At 45.5% G+C, this 15,342-nt stretch overlaps 1 protein-coding gene across 1 annotated transcript in view; it reads right to left on the bottom strand.

Annotated features, from left to right (window-relative positions):
• adcy3a (adenylate cyclase 3a) overlaps positions 1-15,342 on the bottom strand; it is a 63,216-nt gene that overhangs the window by 35,333 nt on the left and 12,541 nt on the right. Inside the window, exons 3-4 of the mRNA XM_085366086.1 lie at positions 10,723-10,872; positions 415-545 (exon numbers count right to left, since the gene is read on the bottom strand). Coding sequence (XP_085222212.1) covers positions 415-545; positions 10,723-10,872 — 281 coding nt within the window. The remainder of the gene's footprint in view (positions 1-414; positions 546-10,722; positions 10,873-15,342) is intronic.

Raw genomic sequence — 15,342 nt, forward strand, 5'->3', positions numbered from 1 at the left:
TAGAGCAGGGGTCCCCAGTCCCAGTCCTCGAGGGCCGGTGTCCCTGCAGGTTTTAGATCTCACCCTGGGTCAACACACCTGAATCACACGATGAGTTCATTACCAGGCCTCTGGAGAACATGTTGAGAAGGTAATTTATCCATTTAAATCAGCTGTGTTGGATCAAGGACACATCTAAAACCTGCAGGGACACCGGCCCTCGAGGACTGGGATTGGGGACCCCTGTTGTAGAGTATACAGTTGTGGTGGGCAACTGAGTGAATACAGCAATCCTGAGCCAAATATTAACAAGGATTTAGAATTACCAAAGGAAATAAAACCCAAATCCCCAAACCTTGACAAAAATCACAAGACTCATACTTCACAGACATGCAGAACCCTTGATGGTTTAAGTTTATAGAGGTACCAAATTACCTGACATTTTCATGCCTGTACATGTACATGGTGTTGAACTGTTGCATTTCTTTCTGACTAGGCCCCTTCTTCATGTCCTGAAGCATTTCATCAGCTATGTGCTTTGGAAGAATGGAGAGGAGCAGACGCTCCTGTGGAGGACAAAAGCAAAAGCAGACAGAGCATATTAGAAAACAACACTGGTAATAATCAGGTCCCTCACAGAGAAGACACTGGTTATCCTATTGCTTTTCTATTTGGCTTGAATACAAGGACACTTTGCCATGCACATTGGAGCATTAGCATTAGAGAGATGGTGCACCAATTAGCACCATCTCCCGCTCCCTTTCTCCTGTTACTTGTGAGCAAGGCCGCGAAATACTTGAACTCCTCCACTTGGGGCAGGAACTTATCCCTGACCCGGAATGAGCACTGCACCCTTTTCCGGCTGAGGACCATGGCCTCAGATTTGAAGGTGCTAATTTTCATTCCCATCGCTTCACACTCGGCTGCAAACCGTTCCAAGGCAAGCTGGAGGCCACCACCCGATGAAGCCAACAGAACCACATCATAACGCGAAAAGCAGAGATGAAATTCTGAGACCATCCAAGTGAAAGCCTTCCGCCACTTGGCTACGTCTATAAATTCTGTCAATAAAAATCATGAACAGAATTGTTGACAAAAGGCAGCCCTGGCGGAGACCATCACCCATCAGGAACAAGTCTGACTTATTGCCGGCTATGCGGACCAAGCTCTTGCAATGGTCGAATAAGGACTGAATGGGCCAGACACCCCACAGCACCTCCTACGGGACACTCCAAAGGACACAGTTGAATGCCTTCTCCAAGTCCACAAAACACATGTAGACTGGTTGGGCAAACTCCCATGAACCCTCAAGTATCCTGGAGAGGATAAAGAGCTGGTCCAGTGACCAGGACAAAAAACTAATTGTTCCTCCTGTATCCGAGGTTCGACTAAAGGACTCTCCTCTCCAGCACCCTGGACTTTCCCAGGGAGGCTGAGGAGTGTGATCCCCCTGTAGTTGGAACAGACCTTCCGGCCCCGCTTCATAAAGATGGGAACCACCACCATAGTCTGCCAATACAGTGGTACCACCCCTGATCTCCACGCATCATTGTAGAGGCGTGTCAATCAAGACAGCCCTACAACATCCAGAGCCTTCAGAAACTCAGAGCAGATCTCATCCCCCCCAGGAGTTGTTTAACTGCCTCAGTGACCTCGCCCCTGGAGACAGGCGAGTCATCACCCTCGTCCCCAGACTCTGCTTCCTCCATGTAAGACGTATCAGAATATCTTCGAGGCAGTTCTAAAGAATTTTTCCATGGCCTCTATGAACTCCTCCCAAACCCAAGTTTTTGCTTCAGGCCTATCAGTATCTGTCAGCTGCCTCTGAAGTCCCACAGGCTAACTAAGCCCAATAGGACTCCGGAGGCAGCCTGGTGGCTCCCTTCACCTCTGGTATCCACCATTTGATTCGGGGGTTACCACCACGACAGGCACCAACCACCTTGCGGCCGCAGCTCAGTGCAGCAATGAAGATGCTGAACATGGTCCATTCAGACTCAATGTCCCCAGTCTCCCTCAGAAAGCTGTTGAAGCTCTTCCGGAGGTGTGCGGACTGGGGCCTCTGCCAGGCATTCCCAGCATATCCTTACTATGCATTTAGGTGTGCCAGGTCTGTTCAGCATCCTCTCTGCCACCTGATCCAACTCACCACCAGGTGGTGATCAGTTGACAGCTCAGAACCGTCCATTTACCCGAGCATCCAGAACATATGGCCGCAGGTCTGCTTCCTGGTGCCACGTGCATTTATGGACACTCTTATGTTTGAACATGGTGTTCATTATGGAAGTCCAACAACAAAACACCGCTCTGGTTCAGATCCGGGAGGCAGTTCTTCCCAATCACACCCCTCTAGGTCTCACTGTCGTTGCCCTCATGAGTGTTGAAGTCTCTCAGTAGGACAACTGAGTTCCCATGCGGTGCACCCTTAAGCACCCTGCCCAAAGACTCCAAGAAGGCTGGGTACTCTGAACCGCCACTCGGCACACAAATGCAGACCCGAAGGCGCATGGAACAAACCCTCTAATCCACTGGGAGAAACCCCAACGTACAGGCAGCAAGCTGAGGCAATACTACGATATCCACCCTCAACCAGGACCAATTTGCCATGGGAGACCCTACCAAGGGGCCCTACCGGACAACATAGCCCCCTGGATCCCTGGGACACACAAACCTCTCGACCACGATAAGGTATTTAAGCGTATTAAATTTTGTTTTAAGAGAATGAATCGCTACCTTATCGTGGTGGAGGGGTTTGTGTGTCACAGGGATCCCAGGGGCTATGTTGTCTGGGGGCTTTTGCCCCCTGGTAGGGTCTCCCATGGCAAATTGGCCCTGGGTGAGGGACCAGACAAAGAGCGATTCATAAGACCCTTATGAAAAGGACATCGAGGGAACAGTTTACCCTGCCCGGGATAGGGTTACCGGGGCCCCGCCCTGGAGCCAGGCCCGGGGAGGGTGCCCGAGGGCGAGCGTCTGGTGGCCGGGCCTTAGTCCATGGGGCCCGGCCGGGCACAGCCCAAAGAGGAGACATGGGCCCATCCTCCCGCAGGCCCACCACCCGCAGGAGGCGCCATAGGGGTCGGGTGCATTGTGTGCCGGGTGGCGGCCAGGAGCGGAGGCCCTGGCGGACTGACCCCCGGCTGCCAAGACTGGCAATAGGGACATGGAATGTCACCTCTCTGGTGGGGAAGGAGCCTGAGTTAGTGCGTGAGGTTGAGAGGTACCGGCTAGATATAGTCGGGCTCACCTCTACACATGGCTTGGGCTCTGGAACCAGTCTCCTGGAGAGGGGCTGGACTCTGTCTCAGTCTGGAGTTGCCCCTGGTGAGAGGCGGCGGGCTGGGGCGGGTATCCTAATATCCCCTCGGCTTGCTGCCGGTACGTTGGGGTTTTTCCCGGTGGACGAGAGGGTTTGTTCCCTGCGCCTTAGGGTCGGGGAACGGGTCCTGACTGTCATCTGCGCTTATGCGCCGAGTGGCAGTTCAGAGTACCCAGCCTTCTTAGAGTCCCTGGGGGGGGGGGGGGGGTGCTGGAGGGTGCTCCACCTGGAGACTCTGTTGTCCTGCTGGGAGACTTCAATGCTCACGTGGGTAACGACAGCGAGACCTGGAGGGGCGTGATTGGGAGGAACGGCCTCCCTGATCTGAACCCGAGCGGTGCTCTGTTATTGGACTTCTGTGCTAATCACAGTTTGGCCATAACGAACACCTAAGAGTGTCCATAAGTGCACGTGGCACCAGGATGCTCTAGGCCGTAGGTCGATGATCGATTTTGTAATCGTATCAGCAGACCTGCGACCATATGTTCTGGACACTCTGGTAAAGAGAGGGGCTGAGCTGTCAACTGATCACCACCTGGTGGTGAGTTGGATCAGGTGGCGGGGGAAGACGCTGGACAGACCTGGTGCACCTAAACGCGTAGTGAGGGTGTGCTGGGAACGTCTAGCAGAGGCCCCAGTCCGCGAGATCTTCAACGCACACCTCCGGCAGAGCTTCAACAGCATTCCGAGGGAGACTGGGGACATTGAGTCCGAATGGACCATGTTCAGCGTCTCCATTGCCGAAGCTGCTGCATTGAGCTGCGGCCGCAAGGTGGTTGGTGCCTGCCGTGGTGGTAATCCCCGAACCAAATGGTGGACACCAGAGGTGAAGGGAGCCACCAGGCTGAAGAAGGAGTCCTATCGGGCTTGGTTAGCTTGTGGGACTCCGGAGGCAGCCGACAGGTATCGACAGGCCAAGCGGAATGCGGCTCGGGCAGTGGCTGAAGCAAAAACTCGGGTGTGGGAGGAGTTCGGAGAGGCCATGGAAAAAGACTTTCGGGCTGCCTCGAAGAGATTCTGGCAAACCGTCAGACGTCTCAGGAGGGGAAAGCGGTGCTCTACCTGCACTGTGTATAGTGCTGGCGGAGCGCTGCTGACGTCGACTGAGAAAATTGTCGGGCGGTGGAAGGAATACTTCGAGGACCTCCTTAATCCCACTGACACGTCTTCCGAGGAGGAAGCAGAGTCTGGGGATGAGGGGAATGACCCGCCAATTTCCGGGGGCGAGGTCACTGAGGCAGTTAAACAACTCCTTGGTGGCAGAGCCCCTGGTGTTGATGAGGTCCGCCCCGAGTTCCTGAAGGCTCTGGACGTTGTAGGGCTGTCCTGGTTGACACGCCTCTGCAATGTTGCGTGGAGATCAGGGGCAGTACCTGTGGACTGGCAGACCGGGGTGGTGGTCCCCATCTTCAAGAAAGGGGACCGGAGGGTGTGTTCCAACTACAGGGGGATCACACTCCTCAGCCTCCCTGGGAAAGTCTATGCCAGGGTGCTGGAAAGGAGAGTTCGTCCGTTAGTCGAACCTCGGATACAGGAGGAACAATGCGGTTTTCGTCCTGGTCGCGGAACACTGGACCAGCTCTTTATCCTCTCCAGGATACTTGAGGGTGCATGGGAGTTTGCCCAACCAGTCTACATGTGTTTTGTGGACTTGGAGAAGGCATTCGACCGTGTCCCTCGGGGTGTCCTGTGGGAGGTGTTGTGGGAATATGGGATGTCTGGCCCATTGCTACGGGCCATTCGATCCCTATACAACCGTTGCAAGAGCTTGGTTCGCATTGCCGGCAATAAGTCGGACTCGTTCCCGGTGGGTGATGGGCTCCGCCAGGGCTGCCCTTTGTCTCCGGTTCTGTTCATAATTTTTATGGACAGGATTTCTAGGCGCAGCCAAGTGGCGGAGGGCTTTCGCTTTGGTGGCCTCAGAATCTCATCTCTGATTTTTGCAGATGATGTGGTTCTGTTGGCTTCATCGGGTGAGGGCCTCCAGCTCGCAATGGAGCGGTTCGCAGCCGAGTGTGAAGCAGCGGGAATGAGGATCAGCACCTCCAAATCTGAGGCCATGGTTCTCAGCCGGAAAAGGGTGGAGTGCCCACTCCGGGTCGGGGATGAGTTCCTGCCCCAAGTGGAGGAGTTCAAGTATCTCGGGGTCTTGTTCGCGAGTGATGGGAGAAGGGAGCCGGAGATCGACAGACGGATTGGGGCTGCAGCTGCAGTAATGGGGACGCTGCACCGGTCCGTCGTGGTGAAGAGGGAGCTGAGTGTAAAAGCGAAGCTCTCAATTTACCGGTCGATCTACGTCCCTACCCTCGAGCTGTGGGTAGTGATCGAAAGAACGAGATCGCGGATACAAGCGGCAGAAATGAGCTTCCTCCGAAGGGTGGCTGGCCTCTCCCTTAGAGATAGGGTGAGAAGTTCGGCCATCCGGGAGGGGCTCAGAGTAGAGCAGCTGCTGCTCCACATCGAAAGGAGCCAGCTGAGGTGGTTCGGGCATCTGACAAGGATGCCCCCTGGGCGCCTCCTGGGTGAGGTGTTCCAGGCATGTCCCACCGGGAGGAGGCCCCGGGGCAGACCCAGGACACGCTGGAGAGATTATATCTCTCGGCTGGCCTGGGAACGCCTTGGTATTCCCCCGGATAAGCTGGAGGAGGTCTGGGCCTCTTTGCTTAGGCTGCTGCCCCCGCGACCCGGCCCCGGACAAAGCGGATGAAAATGGATGGATGGATGGAGAATGAGGCCAAGCCACAGATCCTCAGCAGGATTTTCTGGCACAAATTTACCTGCTTCCAAGGTGCGTTGACAGGATGAAACAAATCGCAATGCAGAGACTCCAGCAACACTTAAAGGGAAGAGGAACAACTTTATTGACTGACCAATGCGTTTCGGCTTGTTGCCTTCATCAGGGTCATAGTAACACATACTAGAAGTGTGCTTAAAAAGCGCTTTGGGTGCCTAGAAAAGTGCTATATAAATGCAATCCATTATTATTATTATTATTATTATTATTATTATTATTATTATTATTATTATTAGAGCTGGGCGATATGAGATTTTTTCATATCACGATATGTTTTTTTCATTTCAGGCGATAACGATATCTATCACGATATAAGCCAAATAACTATATTTGTAAGATTTAAATGTGCCGTTGCTCACAAGTAAAATGTGAAATAATCAGCAGCTTGTTTTTATTTAAATATTTATTTCCCATAATAAGTTCAACAGGGTAGATGTACTTAAGGAACATGAGACTTTTTCAGATAGATAAAGGCAAATATTGCAAACTACACAAAAGGCAGCCGCTAAAGCGTTTAAGTTTCAAAATAGAACAAACGAAACAGACTAAATTGTCAATTCCACTTAGAAACAAAATATTAATTCTAAAAATAAATCTTAGTTTGTTTTACAGAAGAACAGACAAAACTGACTAACTTTTGTCAATATCAAATAAACTGAGAAATAAAAGGAAATTCTCAATCTCTCCTTGTTGTATAGCTTAGCTTTTCAAACAGTTGTAACAGTTACTTTAGTCTGACAAAAGCCGAATGACGAATTAGCGCTTCCAGTCAGAGACTGAGGCTACGTCCACACGTACACGGGTATTTTTGAAAACGGAGATTTTCCGTTTTCGTTTTAAAAAATAATCCCGTCCACACATAAAGGGAGAAATGAAAGAAAACGCTGCTATGAACATGCCAAAGCAGCAGGTGGCGCTAGATTCCTAACCGTGCAGAAATGTTGGCCAATCAGAAGTCTAGAAGCCTCGGTGGGAAAAAGTAAACAAAGCTGGGGCATAGAAGCAGAACCGAGTCGTATGTGTGGAGGGACAGTAACTGTGTGTATATGTAAGCATTTAAACACTGCAGAGAGTAGAATTAACAGTAACAGTATTGTAGAAATTCATTTCACCGAAACAATAACGTGGCGCGCAGTGTGACGCATGCACCAGTTTATTGTATTTCCAGACTTGCTTTCGGCACAATTTACAGTGCACGCTACTCTGTTTTTTGTCAGACTTGAAATAGCCGAAATACCTTCACACTACGGAACTTCTATGGCTCTTCCGTTCGACAATCTCTCCGGCATTGGAACCATCATCTGTTTTCTCTTCGGTCACGCTCGGTTGATTTTTCTAGTCGGCACACTCATTTCCTCCATTACCCGCTGGCTGCTTCCCAAACAAACACACGTGTGGCTTGGCACTTGTGCTGTACGTAACAAGTCACACGACGTGACGCTGCGGCTGTGATTGGTTCGGCTCTGCGCTACTTAATTTGGATTGGCTGACCTTTTTTTTTTTTTTTTTTTTTTTTTTAAGAGGACAAGAGCGGCGAGGTCTATCGCGATAGCTTAATTTCTCTATCGAGTAAAAGTTATATCGCGATACATATCGTTATCGTTCTATCGCCCAGCTCTAATTATTATTATTAAATAAAAGGCAGGAATCAGAAATTAATTTTTAAAAAATTCAATTTAACCAATCACATCTTCAAGCCACAGATCCAGAAATTGCTGGAAGGCTCTCATCTGACCAAGGAACCTAAGGCCCTAGTTGTTCACTAGGTCATTATTGCACTTTTCTCAATCTTTTAGGAAATGGCAGCAACGTTAAGAATGTAAAAATAATTCCTAGAAAAGAACACAAGAAACTACAGTGAGCAATACATAAGGGAGATGAGTAAAGGTCTAAATGTCTCTTAAAGCATGACAAAGGCACCCTAACCCCAACGCCCTAACCCTCTTGCTGTGTTTACAGGTTGACTAGCTCCAAACTGTTAGGCAGTGAGGCTGCAGTGTGTCAAGGAAATCCAAAAGTGAAACACAGGAGTTAACATCCAGTTTGTAAGAGTGCTGTACAGAATGCTATAACAGGGTACATCTATATGTGAACTTTCAAATAGAAACGGTTGTAATACTTGAACTTTGTACTAATTTTTATGTGTGTTGAGATGAAAAGAGGAAGAACAGTGGAGCAAGTTACATTAATGTACTAGATGTGCCAACAGCATGGACAGGTTGAGCGTGTGCATGAGTGCACATGTGCACGTATAAAACAGGTGTGAGGCATGGAAAATATTAGCAGTGTAGAGGGAGAGCGAGAGGAGGCGATGTATATCACCAAAAGCATATAAAGTGCTGCTGAAAAGGTTTGGGATTCTTCTTCTAATTTTCCATAAAGAAGTGGCAAACAGCATCAGAAGAACAGACTTTGGAGTTCACAGTTGGAAATATCAGCGAGAAGCACCAGAGGATTAACCACTCTGGACTTAACCACTCTGGACTTATGAATTGGAATGATAATTTTTGGCTTTTTCTCTACTTGTTTCTGTAGGATGTTGGATTGCCATCTCAAAGCTCATCAAACTTTGTAGCGAGTCTCTGCTTCCCCATTTGGACATTATTGGGCACAGCATGGAGTGGAGTGCATCTCAGTCCTGGATGTGCCTCCTCTCTCATTGTCCTTAAGATTAATCTCAGAGATCAATAGCATGAAGTAGATTAGTTAGATTAGGGTAAAATTTAGGTGATCTGATTAAGTGATTATTACTATTTGACTAAGCTTTGGCTTTGGTCCTACTATATTGTATAGATAAAATATCCTCATTCAAAAGTATAAATTGTGTTTATTCACTCTTTGTGAAATAGTAAAGGTCAAAACTTGTGCATGAGCATCATCATTCAAAAAGTTCTTGCAGGTTGTGCACAGCCTTAAAATGAACAGATCCTTTTTCCTACCCACTAAAGAGTAACCTGGTCAATTTTATGAGGTGCACGGGTTATACAGAAGAGCTCCAGTTAGTCGGTGTGGTTCACGAATCGCACTTGAGCTGCAAGGATACCCAGTCAGAGGAAGTAGGGTAGACATCCAGAGTTTAGCAGAGCCAGGCGAATCTTCTCATCACCAGCTCAGTAGTCCAGTTCCTACATTCCCTGTTGCATAATATCACTGACCCTGCCAGTCCAGATCCCCTTTACAGGGATAACTGGCAGATCCAACAAGTGTTTTTCTCAAACAAAACAAAAGCATACATTACACACACACACACACACACACACTTATTGTTTTTACACATTTCAAACGCACCTTCACAGAAGTACACACAGACCGAGAGGCGGGCTGGGCATCAGCAGCTTTCAATATCGTTATCAAAATTCAACAGAGAGGCCAAGAAGGATCAAACAGCTGAATAGGTTGGCTCTGTGATTACAGCTGACACTGACTCAGGAGGCTGGTTGCCTCGGCAACCATCACCAGTCAGATGTCTCTTGATTGGTCAGCAGCTCTCATCTTTCACCAGCTTATTTATCACCACTGCTGGGTTACTTTTCCTCTCAATTTCTTCTCATAGCACATTCACACTTGACATCTCTTTCTTACTTGCTCTCTCACACACACACACACACACACACACACACACACACACACACACACACACACACACACACACACACACCATCTGTTCCATAAATAATAGTAATAGTAATTTAGACTGCCTAGTGGCCACAGATGCAACAGCAGAAGGGGAGCTGACTGCTGATATGGTCACAGCTCAGACAAACACGCCAACATACAAATAATGTGTACATATTTTCCAAAGTGAGTGCTGCTAACAGAGGAAACATATCTATGAAGCCCTGTTGGTTTCATAAAGCCAGACAATAACTTATATTTGGTAGTGTTGTTCTCTGTGCTTGTGTTTCACTGTGGACTTGGGCAGCTCCTGCACACATTCAAACAGGGACAACAGTGAAACAGAAGGGTGTACTAAAAAGCGCGATACACATTTTTATTTTATCTGCCCAAATCACCACAGCAGTTCCCCGCATGCATTGAAAAAGTGCTCAGACACACATTTTGGGAGCAATTCAAACATATAGGAATGCTGGAATGTTCATAACGCTTCACAAGGAACAGATGGTGAAAGTGAAAGCAGCAACATTTAAATAAGTTCTTTTTTTTTTACTGATTTTGAGCATAGAATTTAGAGTTTATCGTAAATGTATTATTTACATTCTAAACACATGCAATTAGTGGCTAACTGGTGATTCTAAATTGCCCATAAGTATCAGTGTGAGTAGCAATGGTCGTTTGTCTATGTTAGCCCTGATCAGACTGGCAACCTCACCAGGCTGCACACGGCCTCTTGGTTCCAGCCCACCGCGACCATGATAAGGCAGAAGACATTTTTTATTTGTAAATTTAGATTTCTTTATTACTCTCACTTAGATGAAAATAGGTGAAATGGGAAAATCTCTGTTTTGCATTTAGTTGTATAATTCTGCACACTAACAGTTGCCCGATCATCGTGGATATAAAAGCCAAAACTTTGACTATCTTAAATATTCAGGTTTAGTTGATCAGCAATAAAATGAATCGTCAAAGATACGAGTTGCCTGTGCACACAGTGCAGTGTCTGTCCTCTGACCTGTTGTTGACTCTGCTCCTCCAGGTTGAGTTTGACCTCCAGCGACTGTCTCGCCTCCAGAAAGGCCTTCCGATGTTTCCGATCAGCCATGTAGTACGACATGATGCCCACAGTGATGGCACAAACATAAATCACAAGGTTGGCTAGAAGCTTGAAAACAAGAAGTGAGAGTACATTCATAATTTCACTTCTGTGCACTCTTACAAGTTTATAAATGACACAACTTACTTTTTAAAAATTCACATATATTTAAAACAGTACAGCAAATGGAAATCCTGTAACTATAATCACCACACACTGTGAGTTTGCATGTTCTCAGTCCAAAGACATGCAGTCAGTGTTATTAGGCTAACCGGTGATTCTACATTGCCTGTAGTGTAGATGTAAATGTGAGTGTGAATGGTTGTGCGTCTCTCTGTGTAGCCCTTTTGTGTAAGGTGTACCACAGAGCAGGGATAGGCTCCCCCCACGCTGAATCAGATAAGTGGAAGAAAATAAATAGGATGAATGGGAATGAATACGTTTTTATTCCAAATGTGTAACTGCACATTTAAGGAGGGGTTTTGTTTGATAGTGTTTTTTCACACTGAGTTTCTTTTTTATATTAATGTTTCTCCCACAAATCCAAAGTCACCCATCAAAACTACACAACTAATTGATTAACTGCATAAACATTCACTGAGCTCAGCAAAAGTACTAACACATCAGCTAGCTAACGTTACTATGGTACTCTTTTCTCTATGGTTGGACCAAGTCCTTTGCACTACTTCCACGTACTTTGCAACCTGTCCTGTCCAGCAGGTCTTTCTCTTGTTTTGAATTTATTGTTTGTATATATGTATTGCTGCTGTCTTGTAACCGTCCAAAAGGCTTCCTCGCATAAAGGGCGCTTTATCATAGGGAAAAAAGAAAGTGAAGAAACGTGATGGAAGACTTTTCTTCTTCACATTCTGGAAGAAGAAAAAGATCGTCGTCTGAGAAACCGTCAGTTTCCCAGTAGATTTAGAAGTGTGTGATTGTCGGCTTACATGGAGTCCTCTAACAACAGCTTTTGTGGCGTTTCCTGCAGGATCTCGGAAACAGGTGGATCGAGCTGACGCACGGGTTTTGGGAACAGAGGAAACTGAGACATGGGGCACCGTCACCAGAAGAAAATATAGTGCACTTTGTCCCTCACCTCACTGTAAATAAACGCACGCTTTATTTAAAGAGTCCTGCGTGTGGGTTCTGCAGCCGCATATCTGACGATACCAGTTTTTAAATTGTGTTGATAGGTCACATCAAACCACAGTTATGATAAAAATAAAAAAAAATTGCATTTGAAGTTATGAGAATAATTTGTTAAAGATGTTTGTTAAAGTTTGTGGTTTTTACAGTGAAAAATATAACTTCTTTCTACTCTGATGTTATGTTTAATTTAGATCAATTGCATTAATACAGTATTCCTAAATGAAAAAATAACTAAAGTGAGATGTGAGGTTGTGCTGAAAAGAATGATACCAAACAAGGCAAGGTAAACAGTTTTTAATGGTGAAATGCAGAGGTGAAATCAAAAGTAGTCAAAAAAGGCCAATTATACCCTGGACGCCAGAGGGTTAAACATGTGCATGATCATTCCACATAGCTGATGTGCACAGTCCCTGGGCAGCCTGCGACAAGAGGGCAGAGTGGGGCCTGAATCAAACCTGTTGAAAAACAGTTGTTCATTCACAGGGGTGTAGTCTGAAAGTACATATATGAGGCTATAATGTAGGAACCAAGGTGTATGCATCCTTGATGTTTGCATACAGTAAGTCCAATTAAATCCTGACAAAAGGATGTGCTTCTCCAGGAATTTCCTTAACCCTGGAGAACCTATGGGGTCAGAGCCGACCCCATGGGTTTTCTAGGGAAACCATGGGGTCAAATTTGGGTTCTCCATGGGTTCTCCAGGGTTAATGTACTTCAACGTCTTCCGCAGTTTTTCTTGGTCTGCAAACTCACAGTACAATCCTGTGCAGGGTCGTAGTGATTTTCTTCTTACAGACTACAATTCCCTACAATTGGCTAGTTCATTCACAAAGCATCTTGGCATTTGTACTGGGGTCCTTAGACACACTAGTCTTCTTTCTGTACTGTATGGCTCTCTTTGAATTTCTTGATGATACTCCAGTTCTTGACATTTGGAAACACTGTGGAAACTTTGAATATCCCTCTCCTACTTTCTGAGCACCAAAAATTATTTTTCTTAATTCTAAAATTATTTCTTTTGGTTATTGCTATAATCCTTTCTCAAGTGACAGCTTAAACCCTTGCTCAGGGTTCATACACCTTTTTCCAGAGTAAAATTCAGCACTTTCAAGGTCCATTTTAAAGCTTTTCCAGCACATTACCACTTTGATAAATTACATATTTATACAAATACATACAAACTCAAAATGATTTCACTTTTTTGAAATCGTACAAAAAAAGAAAAAAAGAAAAAAAAGTATTATGCTATATGTCACTTGACAAATAACTTCAAATAAAATAAATAAAGAAAAAAATGGGGAAAATAAAGGCATAGTGCATTCTTTTTTAAAAATAAAATGTGCACTAACAACTCAAAATACTACAAAAATAGCAGGGGTGCAACGATACACAAAATTCACGGTTCGGTTCGATACTTTGGTGTCACGGTTCGATATTTTTTCGATACAAAAAATGTTCATGCCTTTTTAATTTATCATTTATTAAAATTATAAATATATATTTTAACCCAAAAGTACAGTTTTTGAATTTAATGGTGCTGAAACAAAGTAATAAAAAAAAAAAATCTGATTGAGGAATCACTCATCTTTGGAAAAGAGAGTTTATTACAGAGAAATGTCTCTTTCCAAAATAAAAGCTATACTATACGCTTCTTCTGGGCTATATTCTCAGCAGCATATTAAACATATCAGGTCCCCACAAGGAGAATCATGTGCTAACAGCTGTCTAAATGACTCGGGTAACGTTTGTAGCATGCATGCTTGTTGTTTTTGTCTGCTTCCACTTGTCTTTGCACTAGGATGATGTCAGAGTAAATGTGCAGTCATATTCGTTGTGTTCTCACTAGTGCTGTCAGCGTTAATCTGAAATGACGTTAACGCCACAACACGGCAAATCTCCGTTAACGAGCTACCGCGGATCGCCCCGTGCATGGGGCTGGACGGCGTCAACACGTTAACAAGCTAACTGCGCTAGTTCCCACAAATTGAGCATTGCGTGGCACATCCGACATACTGTTTTACTTTAGTCCATGACTCGCTTACCTTCAGGGTCATCCGTCACATGAAGACCAAAATAGTTCCAAACGCCAGATCTGAACGAGGGTGGGGGAGGTTCAATTTGCCATGTTGCAACGAGCTTAGCTTCTGTCTTGCTAGCTTGCGCTGCGCTCAGTGGATCTGCACTCGACAGTGCAACCTAGGCGGAGTAGTCGAGCGCAGATCCACTGAGCGCTCAACACAGACAGCATCGTCAGAAGGAAAGTTGATAAAATAAATAAAAAAAATTTGTATTGTTCAATACATATGCGTACCGAACCGAAAACACTATATCGAACGGTTCAATATCGATACGAGTATCGTTGCACTCCTAAAAAAAATAGATAAGGCAAGTCAATGTATTTATTTATTTAAATATTTGGATAGACAACTTTTTTTTTTCTAGTTTTGGTTCTATACATTACCACAATAAATTTTAAATGAAACGACTCAGATGCAGTTGGAGTGCAGACCTCCAGCTTTAATTCAGTGGGTTGGGTCAAAAACACTGCATTAAATGTGAGGAACTAAAGCATTTTTTAACACAATCCCTTCATTTCAGGGTCTCAAAAGTAATTAACAAATTAAACAGATGAAAATAAAATGTTCATTTCTAGTACTTGGCTGAAAACCTTTTGCTTGCAATGACAGCTTGAAGTCATGGACATGACCAGATGCTGGGTTTTCTTCTTTTTAATGCTCTGCCAGGCCTTTAGTGCAGCGGCTTTCAGTTGCTGTTTGTTTGTGGGTATGATTTGGGTCATTGTCCATCTGTATTATGAAACACTGCCCAATCAATTTGACTGGCTTTAGCTGGATTCGAGCAGACAGTTTGTCTTTCAAACACCTCAGACTTCATTAGGCTGCTTCTGTCCTGTGTCGCATCATCAATAAACACTAAGTGCCACTGGCAGCCATGCAGGCCCAAGCCATCACACTGCCTCTGTTGTGTTTTACAGATGATGTGTTGGCTTTGGATCATGACCTGTTCAACACCTTCTTCATATTTGTCTTGCAATGATTCCGGTAGAGGTGGATATTGATTTCATCTCTCCAAAAATGTAATGTTAATGTTTGTTTGTTTTTAAGCAAACTTCAATATATACTTTCTAATCTTCAGACTTATGAGTGTCTTGCACCTTGCAGAAAAACATCTGCATTTACTTTCATGCAGTCTTCTCTTTGTGGTAGACTTGTATATCCATATGACTACCTCCTGGAAACTGTTAGTTACTTGGTTGGCTGTTGTGAAGGGTTTCTCATCACCATGGAAATGATTCTGCGATCATCCACCACTGTTGTCGTGGACGTCTAGGTCTTTTTGAGTTGCTGAGTTCACCAGTGCTTGCTTTCT

This window comes from Diplotaxodon limnothrissa, linkage group LG11 (assembly GCF_057381915.1).
Source record: "Diplotaxodon limnothrissa isolate DT_005_m linkage group LG11, D_limnothrissa_male_GT1.1, whole genome shotgun sequence".
In the NCBI taxonomy this organism is placed as follows: Eukaryota; Metazoa; Chordata; class Actinopteri; order Cichliformes; family Cichlidae; genus Diplotaxodon; species Diplotaxodon limnothrissa.